Source organism: Eimeria tenella, genomic scaffold (assembly GCF_000499545.2).
Source record: "Eimeria tenella Houghton genomic scaffold, Eth_scaff117, whole genome shotgun sequence".
NCBI classification, from domain to species: domain Eukaryota; phylum Apicomplexa; class Conoidasida; order Eucoccidiorida; family Eimeriidae; genus Eimeria; species Eimeria tenella.
The window spans coordinates 69,663-83,896 of NW_013541482.1; the positions used below are offsets into that span (position 1 = coordinate 69,663).

Here is a 14,234-nt window from a genome sequence, read left to right on the forward strand (position 1 = left end):
CCGAGCGAAACGTTCGACAAATCCTCAAGAGAGACCAAGCACGCAAATTTCTCAGAACAGGCAGTACTACGAGAGAAGCTGGTGTGTATATCCACCAACCCGAGAACACTCCTATCCGGTATATTAGATCTGCCGTAACGTCTATCAAAACAAGTGAATCAAGCCATCCTGACCATGTTCGGCAGTAAGCACGCCTGCTTGACCACAGGCCCCGCGAGCATGCTCCTGTGACCACGGTGCAAATAAAACCAAGAAACAACAGGATATGACTTGTCAAGACAAGGGCCGGAGATGCAGCGTTCGTTGCGTCAAAAGCATTTCCAAGGCAATCAAATAAGACAGTAAAAGCAAGCAAAACCCTTGAGAGGCGCGCATTCCGCACTTTGTAACAGAATAGAGCAAATGAACCTCTAGCCGTCGCCAACTCGAGATTAGCTAGGGCCACTGTTGTACTGGTGGAGAGCAGAGAACTGAGTGCGCGGCTACGGCAGCTGCTGAGACGCGCTTCGGTACGCTCCGTTCCCTGAGTTACGCTACTGGCTTCATGTGAAATATCCATGTTGGCTGCTGGATTTCTTTCCCCAGCTTGGAGAGATCGCCTGCTGCTGGACTCCATAATGCAGCTTGCCCGCCGCGGGGGAGTAACACAGCTGTCTTGTAGGATATCAAAATTTTCCGTTATGCGAAAATGCTCGTGGCCCGTTATCCTCTACTCATTTTGCGCGGTGCCTGCTGTGGTCTCGTCCACTGGTCAGCGAAAAGCTTGCCACCAGGGGCTACCGCTACGTCTTACCGAGGTCATCGTTAGTCTTAATGTATTTGCTCCGCAAGAAAATAAGTTAAGAATTCTTTAAACGCCGCGTTTGGGCTGCTGTTTGCCGGCCCGTTTCCCTATCAAGAGTCCCTCAGGTGACCCTTAGGACTTTCACAGCAGGTGAGAGTGTTGATCGCGAGCCATGACAGCCATTGAGAAATGGATTCCGAAATATTGTTCTACTGTTTTCTGGAAATTAACTGGAACTGGAGACTTTTTGCTCGCTACTGAACTGCTTCTAACACTGTCAAGTACGAACCTCTTTCTTGGCGGCTCACTGAAGGGATCTTCCGCCGCTGTAACCCTCACATTTAAAAGCCCTTCTGACCAGGGTCCATTTAAACTTCAGATTTTAATACTTGCGAGCCCCAACAGCTCTAAGAATTCTGTAGTAGTTCAACTCGGATACCGAGACAACCCGGCCTACAACGGGGCTGCCCGCATGGTTCAAAACTAAAAGATGGCAGGCTTCATCTTAGATAATTCCACTGTACAGGAAAAGCATTTTTCTTAACTTAAGGCTGCCTCATTGATGTTGTTAACGGCTGCTACGGGCTGCTCACGCGTGAGAACAGAAGTGAGTTCGGGGTGTGCCGAGACAAGAACGGCGAGTGCAGTGCAAGCCCAGCTTACTGACGAAGCCCATGTTGTGTTCCTGTTAGCAAATAGAGAAGTATTTTAAGGGCTCTTCCAGGGCTGCACAGAATACGTTTTGGCAAAGGCTCTGGCATTCTGATATGGCCATGAGCCCCAAGCCCCTTGCTACCCTCAACTGTCCCCTTGCTCGTCCCCCCGTACATGAGAGTTTCTAGGCTTCAGCTTGTCACTCTTAGTGCGCCCTACTTTTTTCGTGTTAGGAGATGGGTTAAAAATTATAATTAGGTTGGAAATTGTTGTAGTAATGACTACCGATATTCACATTCGGACCGTCACACTTTAGTAGCATTTCCTCCCGATCACGAATAATCCCTTCGGTAGTCATTTCGTTCCTCCTATTTTTGTTACATACGAAATGCAGCAAACCTGTACCTCGTGTACTTGGCCAGTTCATCGTAACAAAAGAAAAGGAGCCAAGAGCAAGACGTTTTTCTAGGCATCAATACTGGGGCCCTCCAAGCCGATGCATTCTTGCAAGTATGGCTATAGCGAAGGTGGCTATAGACCACGCTGAACCTGCCGGATTAAAGAGACTTCTACTCCAACGGATTTATGCTATTCTAAAGCTACTTTGTAAGTTGATGTGACCGACAACGAAATTTCATATGTCGGAGGCTGCCTTTGGGAGCCAAACGAAGCGAAACACAGTGGCTGCTCTACATAGAAGATTGTCTCCAGCTGCAGAGATAAGCGACAGGAAAAGGTAATTTATAAATTTGTGTCTGTGAATAAAAGAAAGGGAGAGCTACGGCGAGGGGCGAAATTAACAATCGTTTAACTGAGGTGATAGCAGAAATTCAGAAGGCAGCTTTGGCGTTGGGGAAACAATGCCATAATACAGCTGCAAAAGCTTGAAATTCAAGGACGCGGTAAACAAATTTATTTTAGTTTTTAACAACTCCAGATCAGTGATATTAGGTTCCGGATTTGAGTCCTACTTCTTCATAAATGAAATATGAAATCATCGTCTAACGTAAGCGTACAAAGGACAAAAAATGGCAGTTTTACTGTAAACGAAAGATCGAAGCAGAAGAAAGAGGAAGCCCCATGGTTTAAATGTAGATTTCAGGCTTTCAAGCACTTGCTGGGTGAAGCCAGAGCAGTGTACGAATGGACTTTATGACTTCACTTTGAACTTCGCAGCAGACCCCATGACAAAGCCTTGACAGGGGTCCAAAAAGACATATAGAAAGTTACTTTCACAGTGCATTACTGGTGCTGCAGGGATTCGCATCTGAGCACTTCATTCCCGACACGGAAAATTTCTCAGGAGCTGCTGTTTCGTATGTTTCTGGCACGCCTGGGTGCGGCATTCCTCTGTTGAGGGAGCAATTCAACATTCCCTCGCAACAGGAAAGCTGCATGCAAAACAGTGCAGTGGGTGCAGACTGTTCGGTGTATGGACCGCAGTTTGAATTTGTAGCTGACACTGGCTTCAAAAGCTTTCTTGGTGCATTTCCTCGCAGATCAGTTTCCCCTAAAGCATTCTCATGAGGTCACGAGGAGGCGTATCCTCTTATGCTCTGGCATTGAAGGCTAAAAATTTGCAAAGGGAACACATTGAATGAGCAGCAAACTAAACCCACTTGCGAATAAAGCTATGTAGCAAAAATAGCTGTGAAAACTGCTCTCTGCTCACAAACTACCGGGCAAGAAGCAAAGGTCCACTGCAGGCCAGAACGAGACCAAAGTCTATGCTCGACGTAAACTCAGCTTGTCGGTGGTTGAAAAGCATGAAAAGCAAAAACCGATACAAAATGGTTCCTAGCGTGGCCCTGCCAATGTTCACTGCTGGTACGCCGATGTGAACGAGTGCTGTAGAAAAAGTCGTGCTCTGCGCACGACTAAATGCTGAAGCTGTGACCAGCGCCTTCAGTAGAAAACTTGATATGAAAAGTTTGATACACGGCTTTGAAATATAAAAGAAGTGAAATGATAGTGCCGCATTCATGCGGGCATTTTGCAGAAAGTAGTTGACTGGTCGCAGCTCTCTTTCAGATACTTGGTGTACTCATCCCAAATGATTACATGAGGGAAATGGACAGACAGACAATGCGACAAAATCGAGATTCATGCCTCCAAAAGATTAGGGAGCGTCATACAGATGCGTACACTAACTGGATGACGAGACCTCGGATGCCCGGGGCGTGCATACTGTTTGTATGGCGTATAGCCTTGGTGAATGCGTTTATACTGACTCAAATGTTTTGATAACGTGGCAACCCAATAAGAGTGCCACCTTCCAATTACATGCATTATTCAACTGCATATCGGGAAGCTGATCAGGTTGTGTCTGTGTGTCGCATAAGAAGACGGCACCTGACAAGTAGCACGAGCTCATGCAACACATACAGAGTTGTTCTTACAGACATTGTGGGCGGCCGACACGGTGAATTCTATGCCTTGTGGATACACCAAACCGGGTATGACTATACAGGGCATGCTGCCTATCAGATGGACTTGCCTGCACTGGCTATGGGTTCTCCCATAAGAGTAGGAAAATGCCATTAATTATAAACTAGACAAAAGCGTGTGCAGACAAGGCTGGAGAAAATAACAAAACTCTAAACCCTAAACCCTAAGCGGTAAACCCGAATTCCTAAACCCTTGACTGTGAAGGCTGAATCTTTGCATACCAAACCCTAAATAAATTGGAAAAAAGTGCGTAGGCATAGTTAGATAAAAGAACAAATCCTGTGGTTGAACATGCGCAGTACACTGCTTAGATTGGCCCTAAATCAAGTGACTCGTCCCACATTGTATCCCTCATGTGGGCGTAGATGCTTGTATGGTGACGTACGTCGTTATATTGCGGTGCAGTCTTGCCTGAATGAGCCGTTAGAGCGGCAGTGCTCTTGAAAGCTGGACATTCACTTGCGGACTGAAGTGTAGACCACTGGAACTTTCTGGCTTACTTCGAGCAGACATATGGGGGAATATTTGTATTCCTTGTCCCCATCTTAGCGACATTGGCCGCGTGCCTGTACACTTGTTGGAGTGTGCTTGCATCTTGCAGGAGTGGGATCTTGCGCTGCTTCCTCATTTCTGGCTCAAATCTGCCTCTCAAATAGTGTTTGCAAAATTTTTCTGGTGATAGGTTTTTGTGACTGGCTCACCAGCTCGCTCGCTGGAACCACTAAGTGGCAGCTAGTGTCCACTCTTGTCTAGGGGTTCCCAGCCACTGATGGTGCATGGTCACATTCGATCAACAGGCTCAAAAAGAGCAAGATTTATGTGAATATCTTTTGCATGAGTTCGGTGCCATTGTAAATCTTGGCTCAAGTTCGATTCGACCGCGAGTTTGGCTTCAGTAGGCAACAAGCTCTAACAGGTGACCCCCACTGCTTCTGTGGCACTGCAGTTAACGTTGAATGGTCCGTATACAGTAAGGTCCAGAAATCCCACCCCTCTGCCCTTCCAAGGGCTGAAAAACAATAATTTTGTTTTTCAAGGTCCCCTGTTGGTCTGGTAAAGATATTTTGTCTCATGATTCTGCGCTACACTGCTGCTCTCGTCGACACTTGCTGAGCCTCTGTCTCCATGACGAAGGCTACACGGGGCTTCTGCCGTGGCTTTTTACAATAATTCTAATTTTTTTGAACTTTTTGGAGTGTCTTGGAGCCAAGGTTTTGCTTGGCTGCTCGGCCTTGCAGTGTGCCCTCGCCTGTGAAAGCGTAGTCGGCTACCACAATGAACAAGCCAAAGCAAACCCCATCAGAAAAAGCTGTGACGCCTTCAAAGCGTGGTACGGGCCATAGACGCTCATCATTAGCCCTTTACATAAGGGGGGAAGAAGCCCAAGACGGAGATGAAGCACACGTGAGGCACAGTCATTACTTCAGCGTGCGGATATGCCCAGAGTACTTGATCCAGGGCGTCATACCCAGATAAATTAGGGCATTTGCTGCTCGCAAGAGTGCGCAGGCTTTGCACCACACGATACCCTTTGGCATGCAAGCTCTCCCCTTAATTATCAAGTGGAAAGCTCGTTAATGGAAATGCACTACTGAACAGGTTTTGCATACTTCGAGATGCACTTTAGGCTAATCAGCGGCTCAAGCAAAAGGACCAGGTGCAGTTGACCCCTGAAGAGCTTCGCCAGCGCATGCCACCGAAGATCTTGTATCCCCAAAATCCTCGCGCGCCACAGAATATTACTCGTTTTTCTTTTAAAGATAACCAGTTCAAGAAAGAAGGCGCAGTTGAACAAACTGTCTTTCATTTATCTATTGAGAGGTACTTGCAGCTGCTCTTTCTAAGCGTGCTCTCGGCTCTGCAATCTGCTGCATTGCTGTGAATTTTTGAAGACGTATTCCCAAAATATTATCTCCTCAAAAGTGTTGTGTGCTTCATCTATTTGCTTTGTAGTGCGCTGCTTCTCAAAGACAGCCCAGAGGCTGCAGAGCAAGAGGAACTTCTGCGACTTCGAGAGCAAGCCAGAGAGCGTCGAAAAGAGTTAGAGGCTGTTGAAGTAGCAATTGAAGATGACGGAGGTATGAATAGTCGCTATTCCAGCTTGTTAGTTATTTGCATTGGAATCCACGTTGTGCAGACTTCACTTCTCGCTTGTGCGCACTTGTTTTCGCCGTCCCGACTTTCGTTCACACCACGTTGCTAAGCTGTGCGATGCTTGCTGGGGTTCCATCCAGCTACACAAGACGAGGAAGGGCGTGTGATGCGTAATCAATTCAACAATGTGGATAGGGCCACGCAAATCAAGAGTTGCGCCACAGTGTAAGAGCTGCATAACAATTGTTTGATATCTACGCACACAGGCCTCTGCACCTAGTTTTTTCTGCATGCTGAGGTGAGGAGACACTTGTTAGATTAGAATGTCGGTTTGCGTCAACAGGGAGCAGAGCTGCTCAACGCTGCCACCGCCCAAACGGCTATGCTGTGGAACTGGTATGGGCCATCTGCTAAAGCTTTGTCAGGGCCACCTCGAGCGGTGCTTTTTTGTTGCAACATTCGTCCGTTGGCGTACGTACACTTCAGCTATGGTAATAGACGTGGTACGAGTTGATGCGGGACTTGCTGTCACACACATTTTGTGAGGTATTCAGCAAATCGCTGGATCATTTACGACGCCTACATGAAAGAAGCTGAGGCACAAAACAGAAAGGATAGCGAGGCAAAGGTGCTCACAAAAAATCACTATTCCTACCTGCCTGTGAAAAGATAGCGAGGAGCCGTATTCAGTTCCGTATTTATGGTGACTTACCGCCTACAATTATTTTGTTTCTCATTGATTGTGTACCTGCCACGTCCTGTTAGCCAGGAGAACGACAGCCTCTAAAGCCGCTCCCGCAAGATTCTGTCAGGACTCTAATGAGCTCAGACAAGTTCAGGTGGTCTCTTAAGGTGACTCGTAGCTTGTGATTCGCACCTCTCTTCGAATTTTGTTGCCTTTCATGATGAGGAAATGTGAAGTGCATTGGTGTTCAGCGACTTTTATTCGTGATTGTGGCCCTTCGGAGCCGCAGCTTAACTACTAACTGCAAAGCATTTTTCGCCAGCCTGCTGCAAGGGTTCATCAAAAATATTGTGCTTCATGATAGGGCTTGACCGCAGAGTCGATTACACTTTGACATAATGCGTCATGCGTGCGCAGGTTTTGGAACGTGTTGTAAGCTTTAACTCTCAGCAGGAGGCCTATCGGATTTTTCAGTCCACCGATGAAGAGCCGGTCGACTCACCCTTGCTCGTGACTCCGATTTGGGAGCTCCGCTTTCCGCGAGCTAGGGGAAAAGATGCTATGGTCCTTCGGTGGAATCCACACTATCACGACCTTCTAGCAGTTGGCTTCGGTTTGTCCTTTGATGCATGCTAAGCATTGTGGTGTTCAGCCATAGATTGAAGCCTTGGACGTTTAAGTTTTTCATCCCCTGCGTATTCCGCCATGTCTGCATTTTTGGCTGCTGTTGGACGTTTCTAGCAAGCTTCTACCCACCAGAATGAGTCTGCAAGTTATAAATATCACACACAGGCTCCTTTCTGAAGGCACGAAGTTTGTTGCTCTGGTTATGTAGGAAACTACGAATATGTTAAACAGGGCTGCGGCTACGTTTGCTGCTTCTCACTCAAGAATACACCCCATCCTGAATACTCCTGGAAACTTGACTCTGTAAGGCCAGTTTTCCTCCAACACGCATTTGAAGCATTTAAGTTAATAATACGGAGCCAGAGGAAGAACTTGCCCTCAAAAAATTTAGAAATGTGTTTCCAACCCCTTAAGGATTTCCGTATAAGGGCCTCAAGCCGTTTGCCAGATAAGCTGTACTGCCAGTGTGGCATTGTGCAGAAAGTGTGCAGTCTCGACTGGCATCCCCTCCAACCGTCATTGTTGTGCGTGGGCCTTTATGATGGTAACGTGGCAGTTCTCGACGCAATGTCGCCCAGCAAGCGGCCATGGCACTACTCCACAGTCAAAACAGGAAAGCACACGGATCCTGTCTGGGATGGTACGTCCCCGTTTCTGCTTCACAGCAGTATTAATGAAATATGCGGTCTATGCCAGTATATCTTGGAGGAAAGCAAAAAAGAAAGGCATACAAGTTACAGTTAGTACGAAATATTCATTGTGGCGCCGCTGGTATTGTTGACGCCCTCTTTTCAGTGCGCTGGGAGGCTGATGCTTCCACTAGTCAACTGTCTTTCTTCTCGGTTTCGGCTGATGGCTGCATCATGCGCTGGACTCTTCTGAAGAGCAAGCTAGAATCAGAAGTGGTGGGCAAGATATTCGCAACGTTGACTGAGCTACAGTCAAATAAATTCATATCTCCCGTTTCGTATTAAGGCCCTTAGCACGACTGAAGCTAGCTGACGGCTTAACGTAGACTGGGCAAAGGACTATGACATGGACTCTGATTTTTGCAGCTTGCAGGCATATACGCTGTCTTTTGCAGCTATTGACACTGAAACGCGATTCAGGAGCACTTGGGGAGGGCGAGTCATCGACAGGCAATGGATCGTCAACTCTCCTCTCTCTCGCTACCGGACTCTGCTTCGACTTCTGCCCAGCATTGCCACAGATTTTTGTTGTCGGGACCGAGGAAGGAGCCATTTTTAAGTGCTCCACCGACTACAGTGGCCAGTTTCTGAGCTTATTCAAAGGCAAGCTTTTGAAAAAATGGCGTGACACCTTGTAGTTACACCTTTACAGCATAGCGAGGTGAAGCGAAAGCCTTCAGGTGTACTGGCTGTTTTCTTGGGGGCAAAGACAACAGTATAGCAAATCGTCACATGATCTCGCAAAAAATAGTCTTTTGATTTGCTTTGTTACGCTTAGGACACAGCATGCCAGTGAATACCCTGCATTGGAGTCCTTTCAATGAACACATTTTTCTATCTGCCTCGGCCGACTGGCGAGTAATGGTGTGGGACGATCGACTGCAGCACAGTATTGTTACGCTCGATTATGGAACAGTACGTGTCTGAAGATTTCTGCGGGAAGCAGCAATAAAGGCTACTTCAATTGCACGGTATTGTCCGAGTGATTCTGTAGATGCTAGCTCGTGGCATTGAGCTCTTGGTAACGTAAAAAGCACCGCGACGTTCAGGGACGGCTCGTTTCGAATTCATTACTTGTGTACAGCCAGTGAGCGATGTGGCCTGGGCCCCGTACAGCTCAACACAATTCGCTGTGCTGACAACAAATGGCATGGTGCGACGCAACACAGAAAAATAACAGCCTCACCAGCCTCACCATACACTGCATCCCAGCAATCATGGTCTTTTCAGAGAGATTGGTTGCCTTTAGAGCTATGCATTATGATGCAGCCACATTAAGCACAGGTAGGCAGGATTTGCAGTGCAGAAGTGCGACGATGTACTGTTAAGCAGACGAACATTCAGTCTGATACACTGTGATGTTGCTAACAGTTGCATCTGCACGATCTAAGCCAACACCGAAGGCTTCCCGTCCTAACTCAAAAAGTATGTCGTCTGTAGTACCGTTATTATTCTATTGAAGCAGGCTAAACTCCTGCAGCGCTATTGGTATACCAGCTGCTGCTGAGTGGACCATCGGACCGCCCGAAGCCGCTCTTGCACAATACACAGCAACGGCAGACTTTGTGAAAGTTCCTAAAAGTCTATTGAGGGGGACGAAGGTGTCTGCAAACATTTTTGAGTGGGTTTCACGCAGGTATGCAGTGATGCAGCTAGCGCCCGGATCTGCTTTAATTCGAAGACCTTCGTTCTAGCCGTAGCCGAAACAGGGGGCACAGTGAGCATTATTAAGCTTCCCCAGAGACTCGCGAAAAAAGCGGTAAGCCAGTAGAGTTGTCTTTATCTAGTTCTGAATGTGCCTTTGAAGCTATGCACATAACGGCAAAAGTAGTGCCTATGGCAGCAACAGCTCTTCCTAAGGAATCTAGAAACTCCTGGTAATTTATTCAAGGCCGTAGCTTTAACGTAACGTAGTGGCCGTACGCAAAGCCAGCCAGTATTCACTAGCAATACACTGAAAACCAAAGGAGGGCGGATGTTTGGTGCTGGGTATCCTTCATCAGTGGTTGGCGAGTGCTGTTAGCACGCAAACTGAGGTCCCATCACAAGGTTACTGCACAGATTTGAGGGCCCAAGTGGCCGCCACAAAGGCCTTCACAGAAACTACGGCTGCACAGAACACAACACAAAAGTAGGAGAGGCACAGCAACCATTGCTTCCCATTTTTTTGATTGACTTACAGGAGAAGCCTGCCGAGGCTGACAAGCTTTCTTTTGAAGCGTGGCAAGCAGAGCGCCTGAACTCCATCTTGCTGCTAATAAGTGAAGAATTCCGCTCCGCAGTTAACCCCAGAGATAAATCTATGCGTAAACTACAACAAATTTGCCAAGGAGATAGTGCTGAAGCTCCACTTGCACCACACACTGACGACTGATTGCCGTGCGCACTCCCTGCAGCACCTTAGAATTTGTGAAAACTCAAACATTCCCCGTCAATTTATGGAAACGAGCGTGCACAGCATGATTTGAATGGTTCTGTATCCATCCTCCAATGTAGAGGTGTTTTGAAACATACTAACAACACATATGACTCTGTGCCGTATACGCTTCCAAAATGCCCACGTAGAGGTCATCGCAGCCCTCTTTGGATAGGTGCTGGCAGAAGCATAACGCCAACACGCCTTACATTTGAGCTCTCAGCTGCTTTAAAGTGCCAGGTTTTTGTATATGTGGAATGCAGCCCTTGAAATGCTTTTTTTTTTTCAAGCCACCTTGCACTTTTAGTTTTTGCATTGATCTGTTTGACACAGTTCACAACGTTTAACGTTGCACAACCGTACGAGAACCAAACAGAGCTAATATGACAACATGTCTTTAGTCGGCAAAGATTCAGATGCTGCGTTGTTATCTGGAATGACGTATTCTGAAAAGCAGACAATAGTGTAGCGACAGAATGCCTGTGTATGGACAGGGTCGATTCGCAGAACTCGGAGGCAAGGAACACACTGCTGCAACAAAACTTCATACTTAGCACGTGTGTAGTATGTTCCGCTGGTATGAAAGATCATTCCACACCTGAGATCTCCTATAATCTACGAACACGCGTTGGTGGAAGCCTTTCCGTATTGTGTTCCTCAGGATGCTCTGCCCTTTAGTGCACTGGTTGATCTTTCTTTCGGGTTTGATTATTTTTTGAAACTATTGCAATAATGTGTGCTGCTGTAGTTCTTTACCGAAGGAACACGGCCCCCCAACAGGCAGTCCGCTGCCTTAGTCAACGTGAATCCAATCCCAGCGTTGATTGCCCAATAGCCCATTCGTGGGGTTGCTACACTGTGGGAGTAGTGCTAAAAGATTTTCGTCTGGGAGCAAAAAGGGTTTACCGACGCCGTTTCAAATTTACATTCCACACATTCCTTGCTAGCCAAGGGAAGACACAGCATTTGCTAGTTGGTATCTGTTTTCGCATAGCTTTCAGGACACCAGGAGTTCACTAGAAAAAGTGTCACGAACCGGAGCTCTTGCCACAACCATACTGAACGCACTGGCCGTACGCCACTCTGTGGTGGTATCTAAACGTGAAGTGAAGTTGGTCATAGTTTTGTTAAGCAATTTGCAAGCTATTTGTCGCCAGGCTCTATTCTTCTGCTGTGGACATTAGAAAGTCACATTATGTAACCACCGAGAGCTCCCGCTGCTCTGTGCTCATCCGCAACTTATATATAGTCCTGAAGACCGGGAATTAGACGTTCTGCTCAATTAATGGAACCGGAAATGATCACTTCGTGTAGTTTTGTAGTGCGCCAGGGGTTCGTATACAACTTTGGAAAACTTGCTCATGAGTCTTAGACCGGCCTGGGAGCTGCAGCACTACGTTGACAAACGTGCAACTTCACCTGTTCAGTTGCAAAAGCCTATCGAGCACCACGGCGAGAACTACGTTCAAGTAACTGAAAGGGAGTCAAACAATCGCGAATTAAATGATGATCTTTTAGCAGCTGTCTCCATTCTGTTTTCCCCTATTCTTGTGATGGTTCATACTCTTTCCCCATAGATTTGAAAAACGCAGTGCGGGCGGCTTCAACAGCTTCTTGAACAGCAGCACTGCGTGGACGAGCTTGAGGCTTCTCCTCCTGTCTCTTGCACTCAGTTTGCCGTTTTGTGACCTCAATATTCTTCTCACGCCTAGCCTCACGCTCAAGCATCGAAGAAACAGCAGCTTTCTCGTTAGGTGCAGCGACGTAAAGTCCTTCGCACAGGACCAGCACAGTCACCCGCCCGTCAGCATCTCCTACAGCAACCATTTCGCCTTGTGGATGAACAGAAAGGCAAGTCAAAGGAGAAGTCCCAACCTTGTGCTGGAACGCGACCTCTTGCTGCTTGTAGTAATAGTCCCAAAAGCTCAAGAAGCCATCAGTGCGCGTCACCATGAACAAGCCAGGACGTGTAGGACTCCATTGACCATCTGTGAGGAATGCGAGATGGTTTGGTGTTGTGATAATCGGGGTACGCACTTCCTCCATCCATACTTTAGCTGTCCAGTCGCCAACTGACAGAAAGTATTTACCATAAAATGGATGCCGCCTAACTGCTCTTACAGTGCCGCAGTGTTGCCCTTCTTCCCAGCCAAACCATTGATTGATTTCTGGGGGTCGTTTCGGTCTTGTTTTTAGGCTAAGTACAATACCCTGCTCAGTCCCCAGAAGAAACTTCGTTGGCCCTGCCTCTAGAGACCAAGCAAGCGATATTGCTCCCAAAAGTTTTGTATTTTCGCTTTCTTCCTGTTCATTTCCTACTTGAGATGATCCTGCACTAGCTGTTGAAGTGGAATGGGGCGGTGGGGTGAGGCGGCACTCTTCAACCGGTTCCTTCAGGTTCCTGCAGTCCCACCATAAGACTCTGCCGTCAGTAGACGCTGAGACAAACTCACTGTTCGTCTTGCTTTGCGTCCAGACGACCTCATATACAGGATCGTAGTGGCTGCTGCCAGAGCAAGACACTTCAACTGGCTTCATCCCCTTACGCAGGTCCCACAAGCACACAACACCGTTGTAGCAACCCCCAATTAGCAGATCTGAAATTTTAGAGTTGAACGCCAACGAAACGACCGGGCTTGAAGTTCCTAGCTCCGCTACCGGATTGCTTGGATGGCTCGGGTCCCAAAGCAAAGCTGATGTTGGAAGCGACTCTGGCTGTCCCGGGAACTCCATCACGCCATAACCGACAGCAAGCTTCTGGGGACCTTCAGGATGCCAGGCAATGCATGTCACGGATCTTTGACCCTGTCCTAGACTGTCCTTAAGAAGGGCAATTGATTTCGCGTAGAGACGTTGCTCGCTCCCTCTCGAGGTCTCTGAGCCTTTAAAATAATCTTCAAAAAGATCAACCACGAGGTTCTGTTGTAGCACGCGGCTGCAGTCAGCTGTCAGCTGTTTAACGCTCTGTAAAAATGCAGGGTCTCTTTCTGCTCGTTTTTTCCACTTGGCTACTTCTTGCGGGTCCGTGGGATCAACTTCTTTCGGCCAACCTCCTTCTACGTGCCTCATCCCCCTGCCGCAGACACTGACATTGCCCGTGTTCACGGTGTGCTCAGATAGCTCTATTAATGTGTCGCCACAAAAATTGCGGGGGTTTTGAGGTATCAGCTGTTCCATTTGCTCCGGATTAGGGTCAATTACCCCAAGAATACGGGGCTCTGTAGGGCTGAAGGAGCAATGGCGCCCAAACTCCTGGCGGAGTTTGGAGTACGTGTAGTAGTATTCATTCATATTGAATGCAATTAAAGAAACGTGAGGAGAAGGCTTGAAGGACTGATTTTTGTGGCAAGCGGAATGATTGATTGGCGCTTCACCATAAGCGTCAAACTCAAGCAATGAGCGGCGGCTCCCGCCTAGTTAAGCTGCGCTGAAGATTACAAGGCCTTGAGGCAACTACACTAGCGAGCAAGAGATGATTGGGTTAATAAGGTATATTCGGAGCAAACCGTATCCATTGTTACTGGCCGAGATATTCAATGCTGTTTGAGGGGGTGAAGGGCCACACCGCTGGCCATAAAGACTGTCTGTGGACCTAGAAACGAATGGCCTTTAGCTTCTGCAAAACAGATTCAAATTAAAAAAGGTGAGATGCATAAAATTCAAAAAAATTTGTCCCTGTTTTCAACGTGGACGTATGAGAAGCTGCTGCGCACCAAGTCAGAGTCGCTTTTTCCGCAACTCAGGCAGAGAGCTTGGGTTAAATCATTCACGTGTCTATTCACCTCAGATATATTACATTAAATTATATGTATAACAAAAAAGAATAAAAGTACATTT

At 47.4% G+C, this 14,234-nt stretch overlaps 2 protein-coding genes across 2 annotated transcripts; one reads left to right on the top strand and one right to left on the bottom strand.

The window, feature by feature from the left end:
• Positions 1–5,161: 5,161 nt before the first annotated feature.
• Positions 5,162–6,653, top strand: ETH_00025250 (dynein intermediate chain, putative; the record flags this gene model as incomplete). Its single annotated transcript, XM_013373006.1, has 6 exons — positions 5,162–5,290; positions 5,514–5,707; positions 5,840–5,964; positions 6,121–6,205; positions 6,324–6,376; positions 6,535–6,653. 6 exons carry the CDS (start codon positions 5,162–5,164, stop codon positions 6,651–6,653), a joined length of 705 nt encoding a protein of 234 aa, XP_013228460.1.
• Positions 6,654–11,939: 5,286 nt separating this feature from the next.
• On the bottom strand, positions 11,940–13,688 carry ETH_00025255 (dynein intermediate chain, putative; the record flags this gene model as incomplete). Its single annotated transcript, XM_013373007.1, has 1 exon — positions 11,940–13,688. The coding sequence occupies one exon, from the start codon at positions 13,686–13,688 to the stop codon at positions 11,940–11,942; it is 1,749 nt and encodes a 582-aa protein (XP_013228461.1).
• Between the last annotated feature and the right edge of the window lie 546 nt (positions 13,689–14,234).